Raw genomic sequence first — 26143 nt, 5'->3', positions numbered from 1 at the left:
TAATAAGTGTCTGGAAAAAACGCATATCAAACAGTTCAACTTCTCACCCATGGCGTGATTTTTCTTTAGCCTTGTATTCTCAAGGTTCTAGACTTGTCTAATTTCTAATTGGTTGAATTACGTTCAGTTCTAATCAACCTATCATAGCAGACTAATTTTTCACCCCTATGATCTAGATGTATAAAGCACTAATCATGAACTATTTATTGAGAGAACGAGGAAGTGATTTTTGTTTTTCTACGGGTAAGTTGATAGCTAAAGCCTATGTTGTTGCTTTTAATTTTATTATTCGGGAAATGACTAAACTGAGTTATTTATCAGGTAGCAATGAAAATGAACATTTGTTTTTAACCTATTAAACACATAATAAATTTTAGTTCATTTAACTGCCATTTTTGGTGTTTTGGATAACTTTAATTTTGTTTTAATGGGCTAACAATTGATTTATTGTACTGTTAATTGACTTATTGAATATTATGACAATCATTGGTAATACACAATAACATTTACCTATACTGCTAAACTGAATGAAATAGTAACCTCGTTTCATGTACGCTTAAAGATATAGCTCAACCCTTGACGAGTGTATATTATTTATTTTGTTTATTCGTCAGTGCATTGGTTAGATACGTCTTCTGGTCACTTTCTCAACCTTCCCTAATCTCGTGAAATGTCTGACTAAAGTCAACAGTTTTGGGACATTGGGTGCTACCAAATAACACTGAACTATAGAGATTTCGAATCATATCATTTAAGACTGTTCACACCAAAGTTATAGTCAGTTACTTTGTGTAACAAAATTTACTGAGTCTTATTTCATTTCTACATTTAACTTTTCGAAATACTAGACTTGCTACTTTGTCGGTGTTTTTAATCAAGTATATGACATATGTTGTCTTCTAGTTCTTGTTGTCTTAATCATAGATTTTATTTAAGGTCACTATCGGTCATCTTGTTTTTTATCTATTAAGGTTTGCTGTAATAATTGTGAGGTCAGTTTTACGTGGAGGAAACTTTTCAGGGTAGAATGAAAACCTTGAATTATATGAATCGGTATGTTTGCTAGATTTCTAGGTTAGAAACTGTTAAAAATAATCCGTGTTACTGGAACGGCTACCGACTTGTAAATACTCATCGTTCGCCGTGAATGAAAGTCCACAAAAAGCATAGAAATAATATTTAAACCGTCGCTCTATGGTGCAATTTCTAAAGCGAAATTTCGTATATGTATGTATACATATATTTCAGGTACTTTCACATAAGTTACTTTCCTACTCACGATTGTTTTGACGTTAATGGTTGCCAAATCACAAAGTGCTCACAAGAAAACTAACCATTATTGATATCTTACTTTTTAAAAGGGGCATGCGTCGGAAGTTAGTTTACAAAATATTTTGAATATTTTGGTTAGCCAGAAGTTGCGTCGTTATTTTATCGTTTGCGATCAAGAACTAGTTAAAGATACTCCTTAATACATTACTCCTAATCAATAACTGATACAATTTGTGACATGTACACCTAACTCAGATAGATAATCGATTTGGATTACACCGGTACCAAGATTGTATTTGGTAGGACTGATGTTTTCAAACATATTAATATTAAATGAAGCAGTCACATGTGCCTAAACATCAATCATTATTCTTAGTAGGTTATTTAATAATGCTTATTTGGCTATAATAATCAATAAAACTTATGAGACAACTGGGTATTTATTTGAAATAAGTCTTTGTCAATTCCCAAGTATATCTGTTTTGTAATCAAAGATTATGGGCAAGATTAGAATTGTATGGATATTATCAAATTCATTTTAATTCACCAAAATATTTATTGCAGGCAATACATGAAGTAGATTGGATTTACAATTGTATTCAATCTTCTACTGTTTTCGAGTATTTTTCCAAGTCGTCATAAACATTATTTCGTTTGTAAACAATCGATTTCATAAAATCTTAGTGTTATTATTCCTATAATCTACTTGGAACAATGAAACGTTCTACGTTGTTTATTCATATGACAAAAAATCCACTATTCGAAGAACAGATCGACGACGATTCGATTGTCTCCAGTGGTGAAATACAAAAAAAACCACGATATAAATGTATGAGTTTGTTGAGTGTTGGTTTTAGTAGTATATTGAACTACAGGTTTTATCGGTGAATTTATTTGATAGAAATTGACAGTGAATTTGGATGGTAAAACTCAAATCCGAATATCTTCAATTTTTTGCTTATTCTAAACTTCACATCTTTATACTGACCACTAGTTATTTTTGGTATTTATCTATGTATTGGAAACGATCATTCATATTCTCTGAATATCTTAATTTTTCATTCCTTTTTTTGTCCCAAAGTATGCAGACCCGTGAATGTATTTATAGTTCTGTAAAGAAACACCATATTTGTCTACATCCAAATTTCGTGAATAAAAATTAGGTTGACGCAAACATACTTATTTTCATTGTCTAGTAGGGTGTCTTCTTGAACAGAATTTTCTCCTTCACTCTCTAAATATGTATATATACATCTTCTAAATGCTGACACTTTCTAAATAAACTCAATTAATGACAATGTGACCGCTGTTATTTACATGTTTTGCTTTTATCACCGGGTTATCTTATACTTTGTTCACAACATTCTTGTAGCACATGATATTAGCAAATAAATTTTTAGTGTTTGATGTTTTCATAACACTAGGTGCGCTACTATTGTTATTATAGTCAAATCTGTAATAAAGAAATATTTAAGTGTTTGTGTAATTAGTAAATCCTAAAATATGCTGTCTCACGGATTTGATTGAACTTTCATTGTTTGTAAGCCAGTTTTTCTATTATATATATATATATATATAATGATACTATACTTTTCACAGCATACGCCATAGCGTTGTAAGTACCACGTTACCGTAAAATCTAAACGATTAAGACGAAAATCAGTTTCTACTCTACATACTTCGCACAGTTTCATGCCGTTATTCTCATTAACTTTATTTGATAAAGTCTTCATTATTTTTTGACCTATATAACGGTTATTTTTCTCTTTTCCTCTGTAAATAAATCCACGTTTTCTCTAGTTTCGCTTTTAATTACAACTAGAACTAAATTGTGTGAATAAGGTGTTCCATTGTATGGATATATGTACTTATAACACTTAATGATTTTTATAATACTGTTAGCGATATCACTCATTTGCTCTTATAGATATCGGATATATCCAGATTAGAGTTTTTCTACTAATAATTTACTCATTCTGTTTAGAATAAATCCTTGCCACACTGATTTTCCCTAAAATTATGTCAACAACATGCTCACGAGTAAACACATAAAATAGAATAATCATCTTGAAATTCATTAATCGCTGAAACGCAATTTGGTGAATGTAGCAGATACATGAAAATAATTCGTATCCACCATTTCTCCACTAGTTACTTAATAAAACATAAGTAAAAATATGCAAGTTTGTAGTCCAGTCCATATTTATGAACTGTTTTAATCCTATATCTATATAAAAATATATTTGTTTATGTCTATATTCGCATATTACTACGAGACAAATGGTTATTATGATGCTAATACCCATATAGTAAATTCTTTTTAGACTGTTTATCAGAGTATATTACGTTAATTTGTTACTGTTTGCTACATCACTGCTGATCTATATCCCATTGTTTTTAACTAATGCTCTATTTGGACAACAAGTGTCATTTGTTGATTGGATGCACTTCCGTTAAAACTTGTATACATTTGTACAACACGCTCACACCACTGACAAATCGAGACACTTGATGCTTGGTGAAATATTGGTTGCATTTAACTGAAATATATATTTATGCATATATTCCAGACCTTGAAGTCTATCGTTCTACATAGCCTTACTACTTTGTCGTGTGTATCATGCTTTTACGGGTAATTGAACTGAACATTTCTATAAAAGTCACAAAACATTTTATTGATGTTTTCTTTATACATAATGCCTATATCAAATCCATGATTTCGTCGTTTTTCTCTAGTTATATTGAAATAATCAAATGTGTAACCTTTTTAGTATTTTAGTCGTTTATTGTTTTTGATTTCTGTAAATCCTTAAACTGATAAACTTTTGACACTATTTTCGAATGCAATATGAAAATTCAAACCTTCTTTATATGTTCAAAAACAGTTTGTTTTTACCCTAAACCTACCCTGCGAACATTGATTTATTATCCAGAGTGGTGTTTCATTTATTGTCTTTGTTTCTCCTTACCTTCCGATTTACCTAGTTGGTCTTTTGTTTTTTGATATATAAATGTTCTTAAGTTTATGTGATTAGATTGTTTGAAATGTACTGCACTAATAATCTTCGCCTTATTACATTATCCAGATTTATCAAACATGAACTAATGGTTTTAAACTTTGCTGTTATTTCTTGTAGGTCTACAGAAATTCCTGTCCGTAAATTCACGTATATATGAGTGTGATATTTACAACAGTTGTTTGATTCTTTTACACACATCTGCTCAGTTCATTGTTCTGCTATCTTATCTCACCATCGATTCGCAGCTTACATTCCACTGGATCTTACATATTACTATTGATAAACTCTTCTCCAGTAACAATTTGCTCGCACATAAATCATGGCTCGTATATCGAAACCTAATCGTATTTGCTTGATTTTATCCGTAGTTGCATTGCTTTTCTTGTCCCTGATTTGCGTAATTGGGCTATTTACATTCAACCATTTATTTGCTAGTCTAATTTCTAGGGTGAGTTTTTGGTTTGACTTTTATATTATACACAAATATCCATATCTTCCCAGACATTTGCACCTGCTTTCATACGGAGAAAAAATGGTTAAGATTGGTAATTCTATTACAAAACGTATATTAGCTTATGCGAAACGTCTGTATATAGTTTGAATTTTTCTGTAAAGTGGTTTACACATCGAAACAGCTAAAATCTGTTTAAAAACCTATCATACATCTAGTGAATACCAGATCTACTTCGGGACTAGCTGAGAAATGCCAATCAGTGGTTATTGTATGACAATGCTTTGATCTGAAGGATAGATGCATGAAGTGTTGTTTTATCATTCATGCAGTTCACCAACTAAAAAAAACCATGATAGGATTCAGAATTGAAACCAATGATATTTGTAGTTTATCATCATTATTATTGTTTGTCTTTTATAGGAAAGCAACACGAGTTTTTGTGTAATTACTCCCATTACTTAATCCTCTCTTTTTATATCTTTATACTACCTTTTCCCTTAACGTCTCTTGCGAAGTATCATAATATATTTTAAAATAAACTACCAGCATACATAATCTTAGAGCTTAGTTTAGCTTAATTAATTTTGCCTCTGTGGTAGAATACTTCTAAATGACACGCTTGTTGATATTGGTCTCAAATTGAAGTTGATGAATCTTATTTTCTACTTTAAATTACCCTTGTTAACAGTGTATACCATAAAGATAAACCTAGTTAGTTATTTTGACTAACCAAACAGACAAACAATTATAATGAGTAGTGCATTTTGGTCCGTTCATATATGGATCTATATCTTAAGAATCAATTTAAATTCACTGATAACCTCACATTTGTATATCCAAAAGCATAATTAAAAATCTAACTACTGAGTATTTTTGCCGAATTATGAATTTGTTTACTTCTCTTTCATATATTTTAGAAACTTGCTATTTTGCCCGGTAGTGAAATTTTTGATAACTGGAAATCACCAAGTGTCCCTGTGTATTTTTCCATATATCTGTATAATTTGACCAATCCTGAAGAAGTTCTAAGTGGTGGTCGACCACGATTTGATGAAGTTGGCCCTTACGTTTACCGGTTAGTTTATTTGTTTGATAGTTAATGTACTTTACAAGTCAACATTCTTTATGGGTAATGAGATTTGAGACTTTTACGTAATGTCTTCGCATGCGTAGTGTTTCCTTTATGTATATCTAATATAGCATCAATGACGATAATGATTACTTTTAAATTTTGAATACAGCGAGGATCGTCAACGTAACAATGTAGAATTTTCCGAAGAATCTCCTCCGAAAACTGTAAAATATCAACACAGAATTCTCTACTACTTTCAACCTGAACTTTCTGTTGGTCCTGATGATCAAGGAATCGTTACAAGTCTTGATCTGGTAACAGTGGTAAGTTGAATGACACTTTCTTCAAATTCATTATGTTACAACTCTGTTTTTGTGTGTTGCCACCGATTTAGTTTAACAAGTTCTGCTCATTTAAATTTCGTCTTAAAATGGTGTGACTCCACCTGTGGCTCTTCGAGGGTTACTGCCAGTCCCAAGCACGGATGAAGGAGGAGGGTTGGGCATATGGTCAGCAACCCCATCCCGTAGAAAACAACCTTGCTAATAGAACGCCAACCATATCAAACAAATTAAACCATTTAAACTCTACCCTCCGAGTCGAAAGAAGAATTATGACACCTCAGGATGAAAGCCGATATTCTTCGGACGTCACGAGACCGACGCCCCTTATAACAACCCGAGCAACAATTAACATAGGTACATGGAGTGTTCGGACATTGTGGGAGACTAGGAGAATCAATCAAATAGCAAGGGAAATGAGGAGACACAACTTGGCTATGCTCGGAAACAGGGAAACCCATTGGACACAAGCTGGACTGAAAAGGATAGATTTATGAGAGATGCTTCTCTACTCTGTTCATGAAGAAGAAAGTGCATTCGACAAAATGGTTAAAGGTGGCACAATATCCTCACACAAACACAAAGTCTCATAGGTCTCACAGGATCACACTACAAAGAACCAGATAGATAATATTTGTAATACTAAAACATTCAAAAGGTCAGTGGTGAACTTGAGAACCAGAAGAGGAGCTGACACAGCTTCAGATCACGATCTGATTGTGGCCAAGATGAAACTGAAGCTAAAGAAGCAATGGGCAACTGGAGAAATAGCATTACAAAGATTCAATATAGCCTTACTTCGACATACTGACAAACTCAACGAATTCAAGATAGCTCTTAACAACAGGTTCCAAGTCTTACAAGATCTACTGGAAAAAAAGAGGACGTTACTGTGGATGACAATTCTAGAGGGATCGAAAAAGTACTAATTTCAACGTGTCAGGAGATTCTGGATTGCAAGAAGCATCATCACCCTGCATAAGATTCAAGAAAGGAAGAACAAGGAGACAACAATTTACGAACAAGAGCAGAAAAAGTCAAGGCACAAGCTGAATACACAGAAGCAAATAAACAACTGAAGAAGAGCATTAGAGTTGATAAGCGGATATACTTCGAAGACCTAGCAAAGACAACGTAAAAAGCTACAAGGGAAGGAAATATGAAACAACTGTATGTCACAACGAAGAAACTGGAAGGGAAATATAGTAAACCAGAGGCCGGTCAAAGTGAAAGAAGGCAAGGTAATCACAGATTCGGAAGCAGAGCAAAAGATGGGTGGAACACTTGGAGGGACTCTTGAATAGATTAGTCCTCTGAGCACACCGGACACCGAAGCAGCGTCCATAGATGTCACTCCACCAACGATCGGAGAAATCAGGATTGCCATCAGACAAATCAAGAGTGAGAAAGCAGCAGGACCTGACAATATACCAGCTGAAGAAACTGCAAACCTGCTCCATGTTTTATTCAGGAAAATTTGGGAGGAAATACAAGTGCCATTGACAAATTAAAAAGAAGGATACCTCATCAAGATACCAAAGAAAAGATATCTGAGCAAATGTGAGAACTACAGAGGAATCACACTAATGTCGCTACCAGGAAAAGGTTTCAACAAAGTGTTTCTGAACAACATGAAAGATTCAGTAGATGCCCAACTTTGAGATCAACAGGCCGAATTCCGTAAGGATCAGTTGTGCACCGACCAAATCGTGACACTGCCGATTATCGTTAAACAATCAATTGAATAGAACTCACACCTTTTGTGTAGGTACTCACTAGCAAAACTTTTGATTGTCAATTAATAAGCTGGACCCTTTCAGGCGGTTGTACATCCTTAAACTTGTCATATGTCATATTGACTGATTCATTTACTTAAAATCATAACTAATCCAATGAATTAAAACTATTATGTGAGTTTATGCATTGATGTAAATATGTTAATTCAAGACTTTTGTTATCATCTATCTTATTTGATTCTTATTTAGGATACATATAGTTTGTGGAAAAACTGACTGATTATTATCTGATGGTTCGTTACTTACCGGTGGAGTCAACTCTAAACAGCTAATATTACCTTTTGGAAGACAGTTATTGAACTATTAAGAATTCTGTTTTACCTATAATTTGCTACTTCTGTTTTTCCAGTTGTTATCACCTGTTGATGTGTTCTCTGAAATTTACTATGCATGCATCTTTGAAAGTTTCAGAAATAGGTTGCTCAAACCAGCGAAACACTTGTAGAATTTTCGTTTGTCACATTCCCTTAATCATGTCAACCTTATATTTTTTATGTGTTACCATAGGCCATAAATAATCTTCCGGAATACCTCAAAATAGCATTTTTTTTATACACGTTCAACGCATTTGTTTCGAAGACACCTCGTGAAATCATTTGGGGTTACGAAGATCCACTGATGTCTGCTTGTCTAAGTTATGGAACTTGTGACACAGATCGTGCTGGCTTAATGGTTACGGTAATTTGCTTTTACCTACAAATTTTGATTTTATTTATTATGCACTACTAGTTGTTCCGTATTTTAAACTTACTTTGAGTATTACTATATTTAATATATGTGTATAAAGTTGATGAAGGCTACATTCGCTTTAACTTCCATATCTTGAATTTCCTAATTCGTTCCATTGTAGTCTACTTATGTACTAAACGCAGCGAGTTACTTGTTATGTGTTTCCTTGGATTTAGCAGTCTTATGATTGTGCTACTTATTGTAACCTTTATATAGATTCAAATTTGCGGTTGACATTAAAAAGATTGGTTTTTTTCTTTACACCTAACAATAAACTTTGAAAGTATGACGGTAAGTATTAAAAAAGTAGTTATTGGTTTAGGTGTTATCGAAATATTGTGCTCAATATGTTTGGATGCACACTTTCTTTTAACCTAAATATATGAAGGCACATTAAGAAACATTATATCTCGCTGAAACTATGTTATTAAAATACAGATCACTGCACAAATAATTGGCTTTTATATCCATCTTTAAACAACTATAATAACTGATTATGTCATTTTGAAAATTATTAATATTATTAGGCAACAGACGGGTTTTAGGAGTGTGAAGACGTAAGGTGTGAAAAATTATTCATCAATATGTGGTTGGATGTGAACAATAACAAAGTTAAACCACAGTTGTTTTGTTGTTATCCCAAGGGTGCAGCGGCAAATAAATATACATAAGTAAAGATTTATAAAATACCTTATAATCACAATACAGGCTAACGAAGCTTATCAAGTAACTGGAGTGTCTTGGTCAATGTTTGTAAAGCATTGACCAGTTTTGAGATGTTTTCTAAATAAAATCCAAACCTTTCGACAAACATCCAAAACCAGGAGAACAAAACAGCTGTTTTGAGAACTTATAGAAGTGCACACTATCGGACCACGGACTTGCAATACCTGAAGATTTTACACTGCTGTTAAGCATTATTGTCAATATTTTCCAAGTTATTTAATGAGTATGTATATCTATTACCGTTATATCCTATTTTGGAAACTGTAGCTAAGCACTATGTGTAAAATGACAGCAGTATTTATTTTCTGTTGACTATTTACTTACGTAAAAAGAGGAACCTATGTAGGACCTTAACTATATTAACTCGTTGTATGACAAAGAACACATTACTTTGTTGATTCATCTATTCAGAATTGCTTATATGCGTTGTAAGTAAATGATTGGTCATTTTGTGATGTATTCTTCAAAATGTTTGAACCACTGAGGTCTTAAATCAGTTGAAATCTCTGTAATCAGCCATAATAGTCAATCAAATTAAATTTTTTGTGGCAATTACCACAGTTGATTTTCCTTCATGGATTGAAATCTAGTATAGTCACACGCTCGTATAGTTATTCTGTTCGTCTTGCTTCATACAATTGCTTTCGTAACCTCATCCGGTTGTTTTTGCCACCAACAAATCAATGTATAATTTCATTGACCTTGAGATTCGTCCTTTATCTATTGGTTAGTGTACAACCTTATCTATCTTTTACTTTTAATCGAATAATCAAAAGAATTAGGTTCTCTAAACTTTGTATATATGTAACCTTTGATAACATCAGATAAAAATGATACTTAAGGTGTACTCAACTATAAAAAAACTTACTCTTGGTATTTTCTTACAGCAATCTCAGTGTGGTTATTCAAGTGTTCTGTTACCATATTTAATTTCCCTATTTGTTCACAATAGTCTCTACTAAAAAGTTTTCATGAAATCTCCACTCTCTAAAATGTGTATTATATATAATAGATCAGTAATTCATTGGTTTAAGCGTTTGATTGTCAACTATTCAGTTATCGATTTAAACTTTTCTTCACTTTCGGGAATTTTAAAAATCGAGGTACAAACACTACTTCTGTACCAACAACTCATAATTCAGTACGTGGTTATTATATTGTAAGGAAGATTTCCGAATAATAAAAACCTTTCACCTGACAGAAAAATAAATTCTGTAACTTCTTAAACTGTTTAAGAAAAATAAACTGGAGGATTGCGCAATTATCGATGGACTATTCGGTATCTAGAAAAAAGGTCATAATCAGTGTTTTTCCTAACCAATGATTACAAGATGTTTAACGATAAGCATGGAAACTCACATCATCGTCAATATTCCACTTTGATTTATCAGACTGAATACACGATTTGATAAGTAGTTGAAACCGAACACTAATTGTGTGCATAAGGCTAAATACAAATAGCTGCAAAGTAGGTTTGTTTCCCCCATAGGTTGTTTTTTCATTTAACTATTTCTTGTTCACTAAACGTAAAATATTACTAACATAGTGATTTATTGGTGTCGATAAAATCCACCGTAACTTATGAAATCCTGAATGATGCTTTTATCTCAACAGGTTACAATAAAACTAATATAACAACTCTTCGGTATCCCGTAGGTATATAAATTTTTTAAACCTGTGTGAACTTCCTACGTCTAAATGTTATTATACGAATAAACGTCTCAGCTCAGACTCATGATATACAGTAAGCTCTGACAACAGAATCCTAACAGTAATCCCAGTTTCAGCATGTACAAATTACACAGTTATGTTGCTGGGATCTCGTGTGTGTATATTTTTGCTCTTCAGATACGAAGTATTTAAAAATGTTTTATTTTATTTACATATCTGTAAAATTAACTATGAGATGATTAATTAGTATGTTTTAATGAGTTATGTTTGCTCTAATTATCATAAAGCCATGACTTAAAATTTTTAGAATAAAACTCGATTTTATGTATTTTTTAAGGCCCTTTATTTCCTTCTTTCACCTCTAGAAAAATGGTACGAAAGTTTCTGATTTCGTCATTGACACCGGTGCTTATAATATTTCAAACGTCGGGAAAGTGCTAAGATACAATGGAGAAACGTAAGTATATGTATATAAATGCATCAGTAACTTTATTAGATATATCTATGGCTTTGCAATTAAGGGAATCAACTTCTTGCAATTCAATTGGGTGTTCCAAACTCAGTCTATTTATATCAGTTCGGACAGCCTGAGAGTATTGATTGATTGAAAATTAAAAAGTAGAACAATACAGTTCTATAGATAAATAAATAGATATTTTCAATATTTATTCTGCCTAATCTGTGACTCGCTACTGTTAAGATCTGTAAAATCTCTTCAAGATTAAGCAGATAGAAGTTATTAGTTTACGTCCTAAGTAATAGGCAGTATGCTTTATGTTCACGTTGTACAGCAATCTAAAGGATGTCACAGCTTTGTATTTAGTTTGTTCTGTCTTTATCTAGAATGATTATGAAATTTTTAACATGTTGCCGTCAATTAACGCATCCCAAAAGAATTTTCGACAATTAATGTTTTAATCCAAAAATTTCAATTATCAATGGGTGTATGTACATCTTTTGGGTGTTTAACTTTGTAGACATTATATGTAAAAAAATAGTATACACTTAATGATCATAGCCTAACCTGTTATTACTATTGAAGTGATAGATGATAAATGCGTTCTAAGTGATTTTAGATATTTGTGATTGGTCTTTCTTGAGAATATAATACCTATTTTCCTAAGGTGATTTTACTCCGAATAAGCTAGAAACCGTATACACATCAGCAACAATATAGAAATTTAATTAACTTATGATTATTCGTTCCGTGTCAATAATTCAATGAGTTTTTTTCCATTTACACTCTCTGTGATCAGATAACCAGTAATCTCATTGAAAGTCACTCAGTAAATCTCAGATGTACATCGTTTCCGACAATCGTTAAATTTATTACATGTGTTAATTCCATGTAATATAATATATATTATACTCACATAAGTATTATGCTTTCATTTTGTTCTTATTTAGATCTTTGAACTATTGGCATACTGATTACGCTAATATGATAAATGGCACAGGTACGTTAGTTTCTAGCTGAATGTTAAATTGTTTTTACACCTTCATTATCGATATTCGAATACCATTTTTATATATCATATACAGCTTATAAACTCCATTATCTCTTAATCAACTCCGAAAATATGCACATTAACAGCTGTTAGAAAACTTAAATTTTCAAGTTGATATTTAAATTTTCTGAACTTAACAAGTGAATACCCCAATGTCAGTCAGTCAGCTGCAACGTAGGACCAGGCATATATATGCATCGGTCCAAGTTGCCATAACCTCATTAGCACAACAAGATGAACACTAAATTCATAGTAGTTACTTCAAATATAATAATATATAAAAGGAAGATTGTGTATGAGGATATAATACAGGAAGAAAGAATTAGTTCGTAGAAATAAAGGTATAAATCAATTTTAATCTCACGGTTTAAGAGAAGACGGAGTGTATACACCTACACCATTGTAATCGATTCTGACCCATGTCATCCAGGGTCTCCAACCATTGGTTACAATAGTCGCGCGGACCCCAACCAAGTGGTCTGCATCTACCAACATGGCTCAGACTAGAAGTTAGTGACTTCAAGGACTGATGCCACGTTTTGGTTTGGTCGCCCCTAACTTTCTTCCAACCATCGCCAACACTAGTCAGCAATGCGCAAACGTTTTCAACACTAGTAATACCCTAATGCCTAACTTACTTACACCTGTTACTCCTACTGGAAGGGCATAGGCCGCCCACCAGCATTCTCCATCCAACTCTGTCTTGGGCAATCCTTTCCAGTTGTTTCCATCCTTTTGGTTTCTGCTTCCAATTCTCGACACAGTGTTCTCTGACCTTCCTCCACTTGTAGCTCTTCCGGGGTTAGTGCCGGTTCCAAGCCCGGGTAAAGGAGGAAGGTTGCTCATGAGGTCAGCAACCCCCCATTTCGTACAAAACAACTTTGCTAAAGAACGCTAACCAGAATAAACATATTAAACCTAATACCTACTGCGATGCTTAATTTGAAAGCAAAGAGCAGTAAGCGGACGAACTTGGTAAATATGGTGAGTCGCTCGAATTGTGCGTAAAGCTTCCCCAACTGAGATAAATAAAATATGTTTAAACATCTAGTGCTACTATTTTCTCTAGCGCATTATGTCAGTTACCACAAAAGTAGGTCATATAATCAACTCATAAAGCTATTGACTGTCATTCGGAGCAGGGGAATAATGTTCAAGACTAAGAGTAGTCGTGAAAAACAAAATATTTTAAATATGTAAAGCAGATATTATCGATAAGTATATTAATTAATGTATCTCATACCTTCGGTATACTACACTTATCCCGATTTCTATGTTGTTGGGTTATCTCTATTCAGTAATTTGACCGCTAAATTAGGAAACCACAAAATAGCTGTTTCATTCTGTTTTGTTAATTTGTTATTCATGAATAGTTCCATAGTTAAACATAACTATTCGGTTTAGTATCTAGTGTCGTTGTCCTCCATAAAAATGTCAGCAGGTCCACAATTACTACGTGATATTTCACGTCGATTTACAATAACAGTTTGTATTGTGACTTAATTTTATCTTCCTGATGAATACTGAGAAATTTGAAACTGGAGAACGAAATTTCTCAATTGTTTCCTACATCACAAATTATTATTCTTAATAATTCTTTTTTACTTTCAGATGGAAGTGTTATACGGCCAGGACTACAAATGTCTTCTCGAATCTTCTTCTTTGTGCCAGATTTCTGCAGATCGTTTCATTCAGATGCTGTTGGTTGGGCGACTGCAACTCATGACAGTGGTGTACATGTAAGTACAGGTATCTAATAATTACACGAGTAGAATATCAGTTATACTAAAAAGTATCCAATAATTTTCGTATTTGTTTCTGCTCGTGTGTATTCTGTTATTTTTTCCAATATCCTAACTAAAATATGAATCATGATTTTCCCACTGTGTCTTTCCCTTTTTTTACAGTAACAATTATATACTTAACTGTCTCAACACAGTTATAGGAATGTTACTTCTGCGCCGGTTTGTGAGTTAACAGAGAAAATACATTTTAAAATTTAGAAATCTAGTATCCAGGTAATCAATTATGATCTAAATTAGATGAATGGATACCACCACCACAAAACTGATAAATTCTTAATTCTGTCAAGTGTACCTACGACGACTGATTATCTGCTTCTAATAGAGTGTAATCTTAAGTTCTCAATGAAGACCTAAATTTGTGTTCCTATTATGTTTCAATCTCAGCTAGCTAAAACTAGCCAAAATAATTAATACTTTACATTTTCCTGTGAACATTGACGGAGTGTGTGCTACGCATTTGCTAATAACACTGTTAAGTGTTCTTCTATGTTACAGTACTCAGCATGAAAGACATTTCAACTCAGTTAAAAAAGGATAATTGTTTTGTCGTTTTCCTGCCTCATCCTAGACTCTTTGTCAACAAAGCTACAAACCGTTGTATAAAAACAAAAGGAATGTGTGTACTAAGGTCATTTAACATTTAAACACTCCTTTAACTTTTCAGAGAAATAGTGAGGCAGAATCATGTAAAGCCTTTTGCGTGGGTTTAGAATGTCACACACATAAAGGGAAGCGAAGGGTTAATGAAGATTAGTGAACTTTTTAAAACTGACGATAAATTTGAGAAATTACAAGCATATTTAATATAGTAGGGTGGTTAAGGATATTATTCTAACGTTTAGGTCGAACTACCAAATCTTACGAAAACTTCAACTAAATGATTTTCGAAATTCAATCTTCAAAACTGTTTATTTTGTACATAATGTCGACCAAATAGCAGGAGAATGTAATTGCTGTTTCCTTGGCAGTCTGTTATCATTAAATTTAAAAAGATAAAACTGAAACCTCTTACATATTTCCTTAGTCAACTGTTTACATTGAATTCACTTGACTATCAGACTATAATACAGTACAGCTTCAATGTTTTAGATTTATTCATCCAAAGTTTCGTTTTACTTACACTATAGGATAGATACCGTTTTCATTGTGATCCTTAAGATTTTCCGTGAACCGTTATCGCTAGTTATTGGGTCACTAATCAACTAGACTATTTTATGCGCTCACATATACACGTAATATCTATGGCTCAGTGTAGCGAATCGACCAGTCATGGTTACTGAATTTCATTGATTTATTTTTTGTATTTATCTCAGTCATTGGATTTATATGCTGCTATATTGATGTTTTACTTAAATGGTTCACACTCCCACACTGGGGTCATTTATACAGTGAAATGAAAATGCAGGGTAAAAGGGAATTTTCGAAGACCAAAGCAAACGCAAATTGGTAAATATTTCTGTGATGATGATAACATTTTGTCTATTTCATCAGACTACGTAGAGTTGAGCAATCGAAATTAGGGTTTATTATTTTAATTATTCGTATGCCCTAATTATGTTGGAGAGTATAAATCGTTTACACATTACAGCTTATCATCAAATAACAGAATTAGTGTTTAAATGGAAATTGTATGTCCACAACAAAATTTCTACTTTTCTTCATTAAGATATTTGATTTCTTTCTAAGGGGCGCGTATTTTTCTGAAAGGACTTGTATGGATAGTTCACATTTAAATTCATTTCCATTTTCTAAAAGTTCTCACTGATCATGTTACAAGCTATATGTATATTTGTTCATCGCTAGTTAGTGGATGAAATCCATAGGCTTCAAATGAAAATGATATTCAGTGAGATATTTGATTTAGTTTCTACTGTGGATTATATGTGTTTGGCGGATATTATAACCTTATAAAATGATTCTTCCTCAGCGCTTCATGATAAGCATGCGAAGTTACATAAAACGGTGACTAGTCATCAAACTTTTGTGACAAAGCTACGATAGGCTGAATAAATCAATTCGCTTGTGTTGAATAAAGCAGTGAGAATAAAGTACTTTTCCTAATCTGAATTATCATCTTTATGTTTGGAAATTTTTTTGGTATTGGGATTTTCAAATTGCATGTAAATTAGCAGGCATTTATTTCACTATAGGCGACTTAAAAATCTATCATCGTTAAATCGTGCAACATATAAAGGGATTTGTTTTTTGTTTCTTGACCTCGAGGTAAACTTCATTTTCAGTATACATTTCACTGGATCTTGATTTCACTTTTATCACTCCTGGGCTCCACATGTCACATTGTTATTGGGATCGGTAGCTAATAAACACTGTATACTATATGTAGTAGAGTAAAGATCTATCATTACTATTGTCAGGTAAAATATTACTAAAAGTAATTACAAAACCAGAAATGCATTATTATTAGATTACATATGTCTTTGTATATTTTTTTCCATTTCAAGCTACTTAGATTTGCGTCTCATCCCGAACAATCTCAGAACGCTACTGTTAATCCTCTGAATGCTGCATTCTGTCCGAAGAAGAAGGCCGGTCCAGACTGTCCTCCAACAGGAATGATACCTTTGTCACCTTGCTCGAACCCTAGGATTGCAGTCCCTATATTTGCTTGTCAGCCACATTTCTTGGGAGCTGACCCAAGTATTCGGGCGGCCATGGATGGGATAAGGGAGCCTGATGTAAAGCACGATTCTACTATATTACTTATTGAGCCTGTGAGTGACATGTTGATATTCCACTTTACCAGTTAACTACTTCAACTGATCCTCAAGTTGTATAGTGTACTGATTGACTTATTCTCCCTGGTCTTTCTTAAATTCATTTTTTTAAATTACAATTCTCCCATGCTGTACTAGTGCTAGATTGAGAATGATGGAATTCAGTTTATATTTTAATATTCATAAGCAATTAAAATTTTAATAAACATGCTTTGTCTAGAAGGAGTTTACATTTAGCTTAATGTACGATATTTCATTAACACTACAAAGTATTATACCTTTGTTCTCAATTAAGGGAGATGTTTTCATTGTTGTTTGGTTGATATATAACCGTGCTTGTATAGCAATAGGATCTTTGGTTACGTGGCGGTTAGTTGCATTCTAGGTTTTCGAAGACGATCATCATTGGTATAACTAGAAGCAAAATGAAGTGTAAATACTCTTTCCAATAAATCTTCGGTGTGTTTCCTGATGCTTAGTTTGCTAAACTAGTTCTTCCTCATATATTTACACATGCCTGAAATTTATTGCTATCCATTACAGGTGACTTATAGAGTATAATAGTCGTGTCTAAACCAATCGGGATCAAAACCTATTAGGTGTGCTATTTTTTCCTACCTGGTTATGATAATGTTTTATTATTAGCATTACATAATTAGGTTCGACATTGTAAGTTCTTTGCTTCGAAGTTCACATATCCAGTTATTTTGTAAATCAGAAATTTAACATAAATTAACAACATGTGATAGTTCTTTTTCTATTTTTTGAGATATTCACATCTGATGATGAATAGACATACATATTGTTACTGCCACAATGTAAGACCTCTTGCTAAATTGAAATTACTTTAATACATATGCAAACATTGTGTTTATCCTTTTTGCTTTTTGTTTAATACACCATAGAATACTGGATTTGTATTGGAAGCTTTTAAAAAGGTTCAAATTAATGCTTACATTGAAAACCGTGCCAGTTTGTAAGTTATTTTTAGTCATATTAAGAACACTTTAATTCTTTTTCCTCCATACATTATTTATTTTCAATAAAATTTGTTCGAATATAATTAATTTAAAAAAGTCTCATTTTTTTAATTTCATGTTCAAATATCATTAACTTCTAGACTGAAGTCCACTACGCTGAGTAATTAATATGACTGGGTTATGCACCGAAATACATAAAACCCTGGAAAAGTGTTAACTTATATATGGTTCGGGTATAATCTTGGCCTATTTTGTGGTGCACTTTCAACTTTAAAAGTGCAATATAATCATAAAAATTTAGTTTTAATGCACCCTTTATAAATAGTTGGTTGACTGTTTCATCATGTTCAACTGTCTGTAGATATTGTTTGTTGAAATGTTAAATGAATTCTTGATTAGTATTTAAGTACTTAGTTAATAGGTATTTAACCATACTAATATCCATCAGTTTAGTTTTCTCCAATTACAAGTCTCTGTATTTTCTTTCATCAACATATAACTTGCTGTGAAGAGCGTCATGATCGATGTCTCATGACGTTCATTGATCAAGCACTGTTTTGGCTGATTTGATTAAGATTCCCATTTGGACTTCATATAAAGTACGATGTTTTTCAATATGTGTGAAAAAAAGTTATACTTTTTGTGTGGCATGTAGAAAAGCCATTATTGAATTAAAACCTGTTTAACAAAACACAAATATTTTTCCAAAGGTTGAAACAGTTCGAAAAGCCAAGTAACTAAATTCTTTTAAATATGACACTACATGACTAATGATCATCAGGGTTACAACCCAGTAGTTAACATAACTAAATATACGAGTGTACAGAACAACCAATAAAATCAACTTGATTTGTCTGTACAAAGATTATAATTAGTTCATATGGCGTTATAATGCAAATATCACCACAAAATTCGCGTTGATTTTCACAACAGTTGCAATACTAAAACAGTGTTTAGTTTCGGTTAACAGACTACTCATTCTCTTCATATTTCCCTTGTGTCTATTTCTTACAGATTTTCCCAAATTTAAATTTCTTTTAATTCTAAAGGATAAGACTGATGGATGTTGTCCTTTTTACCTTCATTTTTCTATGTAGGAATGAAGTATACAAAGATATGGCAGGACCATATTTCTTCCCCTTAGCTTGGTTTACTGAGGTAAGCGATGATAGGAAAAAAAGATTTTCAACAATTTTTTGATGATACGAACTTCATTAACACTTGTAATTTCTCAAAATTATTTTGGTTATCCTATTTTCAATAAATCATGTAGTTCGATCAGCTAAAAACATTCACTTGTTGGTTACCACAATTTCATAAAAAACGCATTGTGCTTTTTTCGTGATAAGTTTTCTCCCCAAAAATCGTGTCATTTACTAATAAAATTTACTGGTGGCTGGTTTTTATATGCTGGTAGAAAACGTTCGTTTTTTGATATAAGCGGCCTTCATTGCAAAATGTTCAAAAAAGGGGTCGCAACACCGTACATGTAATCCAGGATTACTACATTTAAGGTTTTGAATTGAAGTCATACTAGACTGAACTAGTCAAATCGCTGTGTCTTTAACTAACTAAAATGTTTTCAAATAATCTTTACTAGAGTGATTTATTTCTCCCTGACGTTTTTACAGTCATTATAATTATAATTGGTCAAAGAATAGGATATTGAAATATAACAATAGGTTCAAACATATTAAATGACGAGTTTTTATTACTGTTAATGTAATTCGGAAATATATTGTTCAAAACTTTTCAGCATTAACTATTCAAACAAAAAAATTTTTATTTTCATATGCGTATACCCTTCTAAATCAACGAAACAGTCGATTCAATAACACAAAACATAATTGAGCATTAACTCGCTTCACTTATTTATTTATAAAAGTGACTTCGTGGAACATTATCATAATTTACGTACTTAAGCCTGTTACTTCCGACCGGCCATCTCCAACCAGCTCTATCCTGAGATAATCTTCGTAGTTTTTTGCCAATGTTTATTCATTCTTATTCTGTCTGCCCCCATATTTCGCTACAATGTGTTGTTCGGTCTTTGGAATGTTAGAATATGGATATGCGATCGACATAGTTTTATCCTGTGAGATGTGCTGAAACGCATGCATTTTCATGTACAAAATTGTGGCGGAAAGTGCTCCCCTATATGACCGTTCTGCTGAACTATCGTAGGTAGATATCTCAGTCTTTCACTTCGTTCTCCCAATCTATGTGGCTCTATGATGCATCCATACTCGATGTTGTCCGTCTCCACCTTTGTGTTTATGCTCCTCATCGGATGATCAGGTGGCATTGTAATCCCTCAATCCTCTATTTTGAAGCGTGTTTTCCTGATCCTGGAGCCGTGATTTATTATTGTTTTTTGCCTGGACATAAGTCCAATAAGTTTCACTTGTTTGGAACACAGTCATGTCGCATCTCCTCATTTGCTCTGCAGTTTGAGTGAACTTACCTGTCACCTATATTGTGTGGACATTTCATATACTTGTACTTGTTGTTGTGGTTGTCAGAAGGGCCAGCGGTCCGCTAACATTCTTTATAATGTTGGCCTGCATCATGAGATATGCAAACTGTTTTTTATGTGAAAGCCCTTCAATTGTCAGAAAATAGCTTGAATTGTTCAAGTGATTATTTGTGGTTATTTTATTTTAAACACATAAATATTGGTACAAGGGGCACCAGATACATATGCACCACACAAATCTCATTCGATTTGTGTGAGGGTTGTGATGCTGTCCAGGTGCCCAAACTGATGCAGGTGGTTTTCCTAGGGGGTCACACCCGGAGCCTTTGACCTAAAGATCTGATCCACAAGACAATGGAGCATCGTAACGAGATGCAGTCCCATGGTAGCCGGTGACCAACGATTGATTCATACACCATTTGTTCCATCAGGATACTGGAGCCCATGTGCACCATTGGTTTGGAATCAGGGTTTTCCAACTCCCCTAGGTGGACTTTCCGTGTCCACCAACCCGGTTAAAGCGCCGGACATTTTTTTTCGTCCTCTCAATTTCGTAAACAACACCCATGTCACGAGACGACAGTGAGTAGGACTTTCCTGGCAGAGGCTATATACGCGTGACTCTGTGAGAGCATTTCGAGTAGGAGAGCGTACTCTCCCCACTTTCGGCCGTACCAGAGCATTTGGGGGCGAGTTTTCTTTTTCTGACGGTATGTTAGTAATCCTGAACTCAGACTTCTCAATTACTCGGGTTTGAAACCGTCAGTAACCCTAGAGTAACTACAGGTGAAGGTAAATAATGTCATGCATACATTTACTTGAAATTTAAGTCATTTTTTCATAAACCCTTTTTTGTTTTTGTACTTATATTCAGAGTTCATGGGCATGTTGTTACTGTTTTGCTTTCAGTTTGCAGTGGCTGACAAAAAGGCGTTAAGTAAAATATCAAATTATATTCTTAAGCCTAAGAAAATAATACCTATTGTTTTATCAACTGTCGGTTCACTTGCACTTATATCAGCCGTCATTTTGATAGCAGTTCTATTAAGGCGCTACAAATTAACAAAAACTGATAGTGTTTCTATTCACGGCCAAGCTGAATCTACATTCGTGCCAACAGATTCTGGGTTCCGTAATAAATCAGATGAAAGCCCATTTGATCAATGGACTGTTAAACCTTCACCAGAACACGATTCATTTCAGGTAAGTTAGCATCACACTGGCCTATCAGTGTTTTCCATATTAAACGTTATTTAGCCAAGTAATTAGAATTAGTCAGTTACAGATACTTCATTACTTTCGTGTCACTTCATTTTCTTGTCAGTTCGATAAACTTCATCCAGTAATTATTTCTTTCTGAATGAAATGTATACATCAGATCTTAACTAGAGGTCAAATCACTTCATTCATCAATTCAAGTATTTTATAGTAACTTAAGCCGTTTTTAATGTACATCTGTACTACTGATTTAGAAGAATTATATACTTTTGCGTGATAATTTGTTATATTACTGTATCCATCGCAATCCGAACCCTAGTTCTCCATTGATTTTGCCTATGTCATTTACACATTTTTTATCTGTGATCAACCGAATGTTGGTCTATCACTCTTGTCTAGAGAGTGCAACCAAGTCACAATTCTATATCCCTAATCGGGTCTTTTCGAATTGTACCAGGTTCTACATTGCTTATGACTGATTTATATAAGTATTGATTATTTCATCATCAAGTTCATACTATAAACGGACCATCCAAATAACTGAGAAGAAATAATATTGAAAGTATTCAGGATTATAATGTATTTCAGCAGATTTTCGAAATACTTTTGTTAATCATTCTGAAGTCCATTTTATAGTACGATTCTTATCAAGCAACTATTGACAGCATTCATTATGGGTTGATTTACATAATAAACCCTATAATAGTTTGTACACCAACAATATGTAAAAGTTTAAATAGTGATGTCTGAGAAGGCTTGAGATTATTTGACTTATATATATATATATATATATATATATATATATATATATATATATATATATTATCAAACGCTGCACATTTGTGCGATTATAGGAAGAGGTTATCGACTGCCTGCAATCTCCTCCAGACAGAATACTGATAACTTCTATGTAATACGTAAGCGAATTTGACACTACAATTTTTTATTAACCAATAAACCATGCATAAAGTTGTCGAATCACACTCTTGCAGTGACTGGGCGACAAAATTATTTGCGTTAAACAATCACTCTTTTGGTGGAAGTAAGGTTCTTTCTGCTACTTAACTAACAATACCAATGTTTTTTACTTATCTGTTCGCTTTTGTGTCTTACTATTTGAACATGACTGTCTCTAATAATTTGTCTTTTTTAAGTATATCTCTGTTAATATAGACCATTCATTCTTATCTTTCATCAATCTATTGGTGCGTGATAAAAATTTTCTTAGTTAATATGTACCTAACGGGTGTGCCTATGTTCCAGGTTTTCCTGTTCCCAACTCAATTTGATTCGTGATTTTTCTATTTCGGTGTATACAACCACTTTCTTTTTCTTTTGGTTGCTTTTCTTCTAATCCAAAAGTAGATGGATAGCTATATACCAAAAACAATAAGTAACTAATCATAATAGGTTTCTATCATCTTATTAAGTCCATTTCATTGTTTTTGTGTAAATAAATATATACATATGCATAACAATGCAATTAATCTTAATAGATGATAATTCCTAGACCTGTAATCTATGAAAACAATTTTTCTGACACATTATTTTCATTTTTGTCATAAAATTATTTCATTGTAAAGTATGAATAGTTGTTGTTCAACATCCATAGAGGGGATTTCCAGTAACATTGAGTCAATCTTAGCGATGTTACTTGTAAACTTAATGGCTGAGTACCGTGGTTCATTCATTGAGTAGCGTACAACGTATGATTCTTTTTGGTCAAATGATCGTAGCCGATTGTAAATATAATCTGTCGACAAGCTCCCCCATATGAATAGCCAATTCGAATGAAATAAACTTAAATATGGAACTATTTGATAGATCAACTTCTTCTACATGTCTACTCCAAGTTGGTAACAGTTTAATCATTAAGTTTAAATCTCTGTTCATCTTTCTGAGAAGTCCAGCAGTATTTCTATACCTCTAAATAAGCATACGTTACAGCTTGATCAAGTTTTATTTCATTATTTTTTGCTGTGCTCTTAAACCAAGTTTTTACCGTTGATTTTGTATATAATCACTAGTAAGAGATTCCATTATCCTGATCGAAGTTAGGATCTTTTTTTATATGTCTGGTTCACTTTGTTAATATGGTTTTGTTAAATAAATCTTGATTGGAATGCTAACATTTTTTAACCTCATTAGTGCATAGTTAGTGTCAAGCCTCTAATTGTATGTGACATATTCTAACTTCAAATGTATTTTAAGACATTCAGCCATCATTTCAAAAGGTTTCTGTTGTATGTTTATTCACTCAACACGGTGTTACGTTGTCATGCATTAACTAATATGAAGTGATTTATTAATTCTATCGATATTTATATGAAATTTCAATGAATAGAGTAGGTATTACACACACGTATGACAAGTTCAGGACCGTCAATGTAAATCAAATCGTATATTAATACTAGTTTATTATTTTTGCTTTGTAGTATCTCTTTAGTCCTTCACTAACAGCTAAAATCAAAGGAATTTTAAGCATCAGATAGAAAAAGTTTTTTTCAACTTGCCGTACATTATATTCAATTGTTCGAATTTCAAAGGAAATTTTCACTTATGTTATTGGTTAGTATTTGAGAAAGTCACTCACCATTGTCTTTTAATTCACATGGTATTTATTTTAAATTAAAAAACCTTTACAGTAAGCAATATCATATTTTATCCCGATGTATCGCTATAGAGAGGTGTTTTAAAGTTAGAATATCTGTTGGACATGTTTTGAGTTGAATTTTTCGATGTACGTAACTAAGACATTTAATAATAATGACTGAAGATATTGTCATACCTTTTAATGTATGGAGTCTCCAAATATTCACTTTCACCTTGATGATATCAGTGTCGTTTTATGGATATATCAATAAGTTTAATAAATTTATTATCCCTGCACTGTGCTACATATACTTAAATTCTTATTTCTATCTTTGTTAGGCATGTGAATTATTTTTACTGATGATAAGTCTGAACTTTAATAATGAAGTGTTTTAAAAGGTCAAGATTATACTAGAACTACAAAGTTGTGTGCAGTTCTATAAACAAATGTAGAAGAAACCGAACCTCCTAAAGAGATGCGAATACTTACACAGGTAGAATTCTACTAAGCTACATCCGAATCACATTTAAATTCTTTCTTTACTTCATTTGATAATTCACATATTTAATGGGTTTTAATCTTTTATGTTATGTACATTTTAGATATCTACAGAAAATAAATATCGACTTTTTTTAATCTACAGTCATTTTTACTTTTCAGATAAATATTCCATGAAGAACGCAACAAATTACCTAACACCTTTGTAATCGCCCCTATTCTTATAGTTTAGCATTTCTCATGCAGTTAATTTTTTGATACCACTCGGCTTTATTAACAAACTAACTGAATCTTTTGTTTAAAGCTCAGTTCTGTTTGTATCTATCCAGTTTTAAAGTGCTAGACCACTTCATCAAAATGTTCCAATAGTTTTCCAAATTATAATTTTCTTTTATGTCAGAAAGTTCGACAGTTTCATTTTTGTATAATACATAGTTTTACTCACCCTCTGTCCTTCCTTCATTAGAAATATACTACACTAACTACTCTCTTAGTTAAGATTGATTTACGAGCTTGTTAATACAATCCAAATTTAGTTGATATAAATATGAATTATTTCTGCTCGAAGTTCATTCTTAGTATTATTTCTATTTATAAATGGAAACTTAAATCCTTTTTAATAGAACTTAAATTCAATATTGTTTCAACCTTTAAAACATTAAGGAAGTAACACTGGTTAACATTATGCTCAATTGAGTTTTCTTTTATTCTTCATATTTATCTCCGTTTTTACTGTTTTCATCTAATTTGATATGAGTTGCCCGTATTTTCTTGTAGAATACGGAAAAGAGTGAACCTCAACATTTCTTTATTCAAATCGGCTTGCTCGCTCCACATATATATTTAATAATCCTTTCGTAACGTTATCACCATATTTTTATCTCTTATGTTTTACTAGGTTATCGAATCAAAACCCTTGCTCAAACCCAGTGATACGGCTGGAAAAACAGTTGCCTGATTTATTTATCCTCGTTCCTGTCAATTCGTCTGTTAGTCCTTCAGCTACACATAAATGCTGCTCACTGTTTTCGCGAAACCAATCGAAGTATTTTTTTTTTATCAAGACAAAAAGAATATGAAATAACTTGATTTCATTCCTCTATTATAGTGCTTCCCATAACCTTATCCCAGTGCTCATTGGAATTGTTTATTTAAAATGTATAATAATATAACCATATCCTAAACTTTTTAAAATTTAGAAACCAGTCTGTTGACTTTTCACACGTTATTTTCTGCAAACAATGTAACT

General features: G+C 32.8%; 1 protein-coding gene across 1 annotated transcript; it reads left to right on the top strand.

The window, feature by feature from the left end:
• Positions 1 to 208: 208 nt before the first annotated feature.
• Smp_011680.1 (CD36-like class B scavenger receptor) lies at positions 209 to 25852 on the top strand (the record flags this gene model as incomplete). The annotated part of the gene is made up of 11 exons (XM_018789027.1): positions 209 to 243; positions 4410 to 4740; positions 5664 to 5821; positions 5988 to 6141; positions 8463 to 8633; positions 11447 to 11538; positions 12489 to 12538; positions 14201 to 14328; positions 16857 to 17126; positions 21495 to 21788; positions 25793 to 25852. Exons 2-11 carry the CDS (start codon positions 4612 to 4614, stop codon positions 25850 to 25852), a joined length of 1506 nt encoding a protein of 501 aa, XP_018654511.1. The 5' UTR covers positions 209 to 243; positions 4410 to 4611.
• Between the last annotated feature and the right edge of the window lie 291 nt (positions 25853 to 26143).

The sequence above is a fragment of the Schistosoma mansoni genome, chromosome W (assembly GCF_000237925.1).
Source record: "Schistosoma mansoni strain Puerto Rico chromosome W, complete genome".
Taxonomy (NCBI): Eukaryota; Metazoa; Platyhelminthes; class Trematoda; order Strigeidida; family Schistosomatidae; genus Schistosoma; species Schistosoma mansoni.
This window is presented reverse-complemented; position numbering and strand designations above follow the sequence as displayed.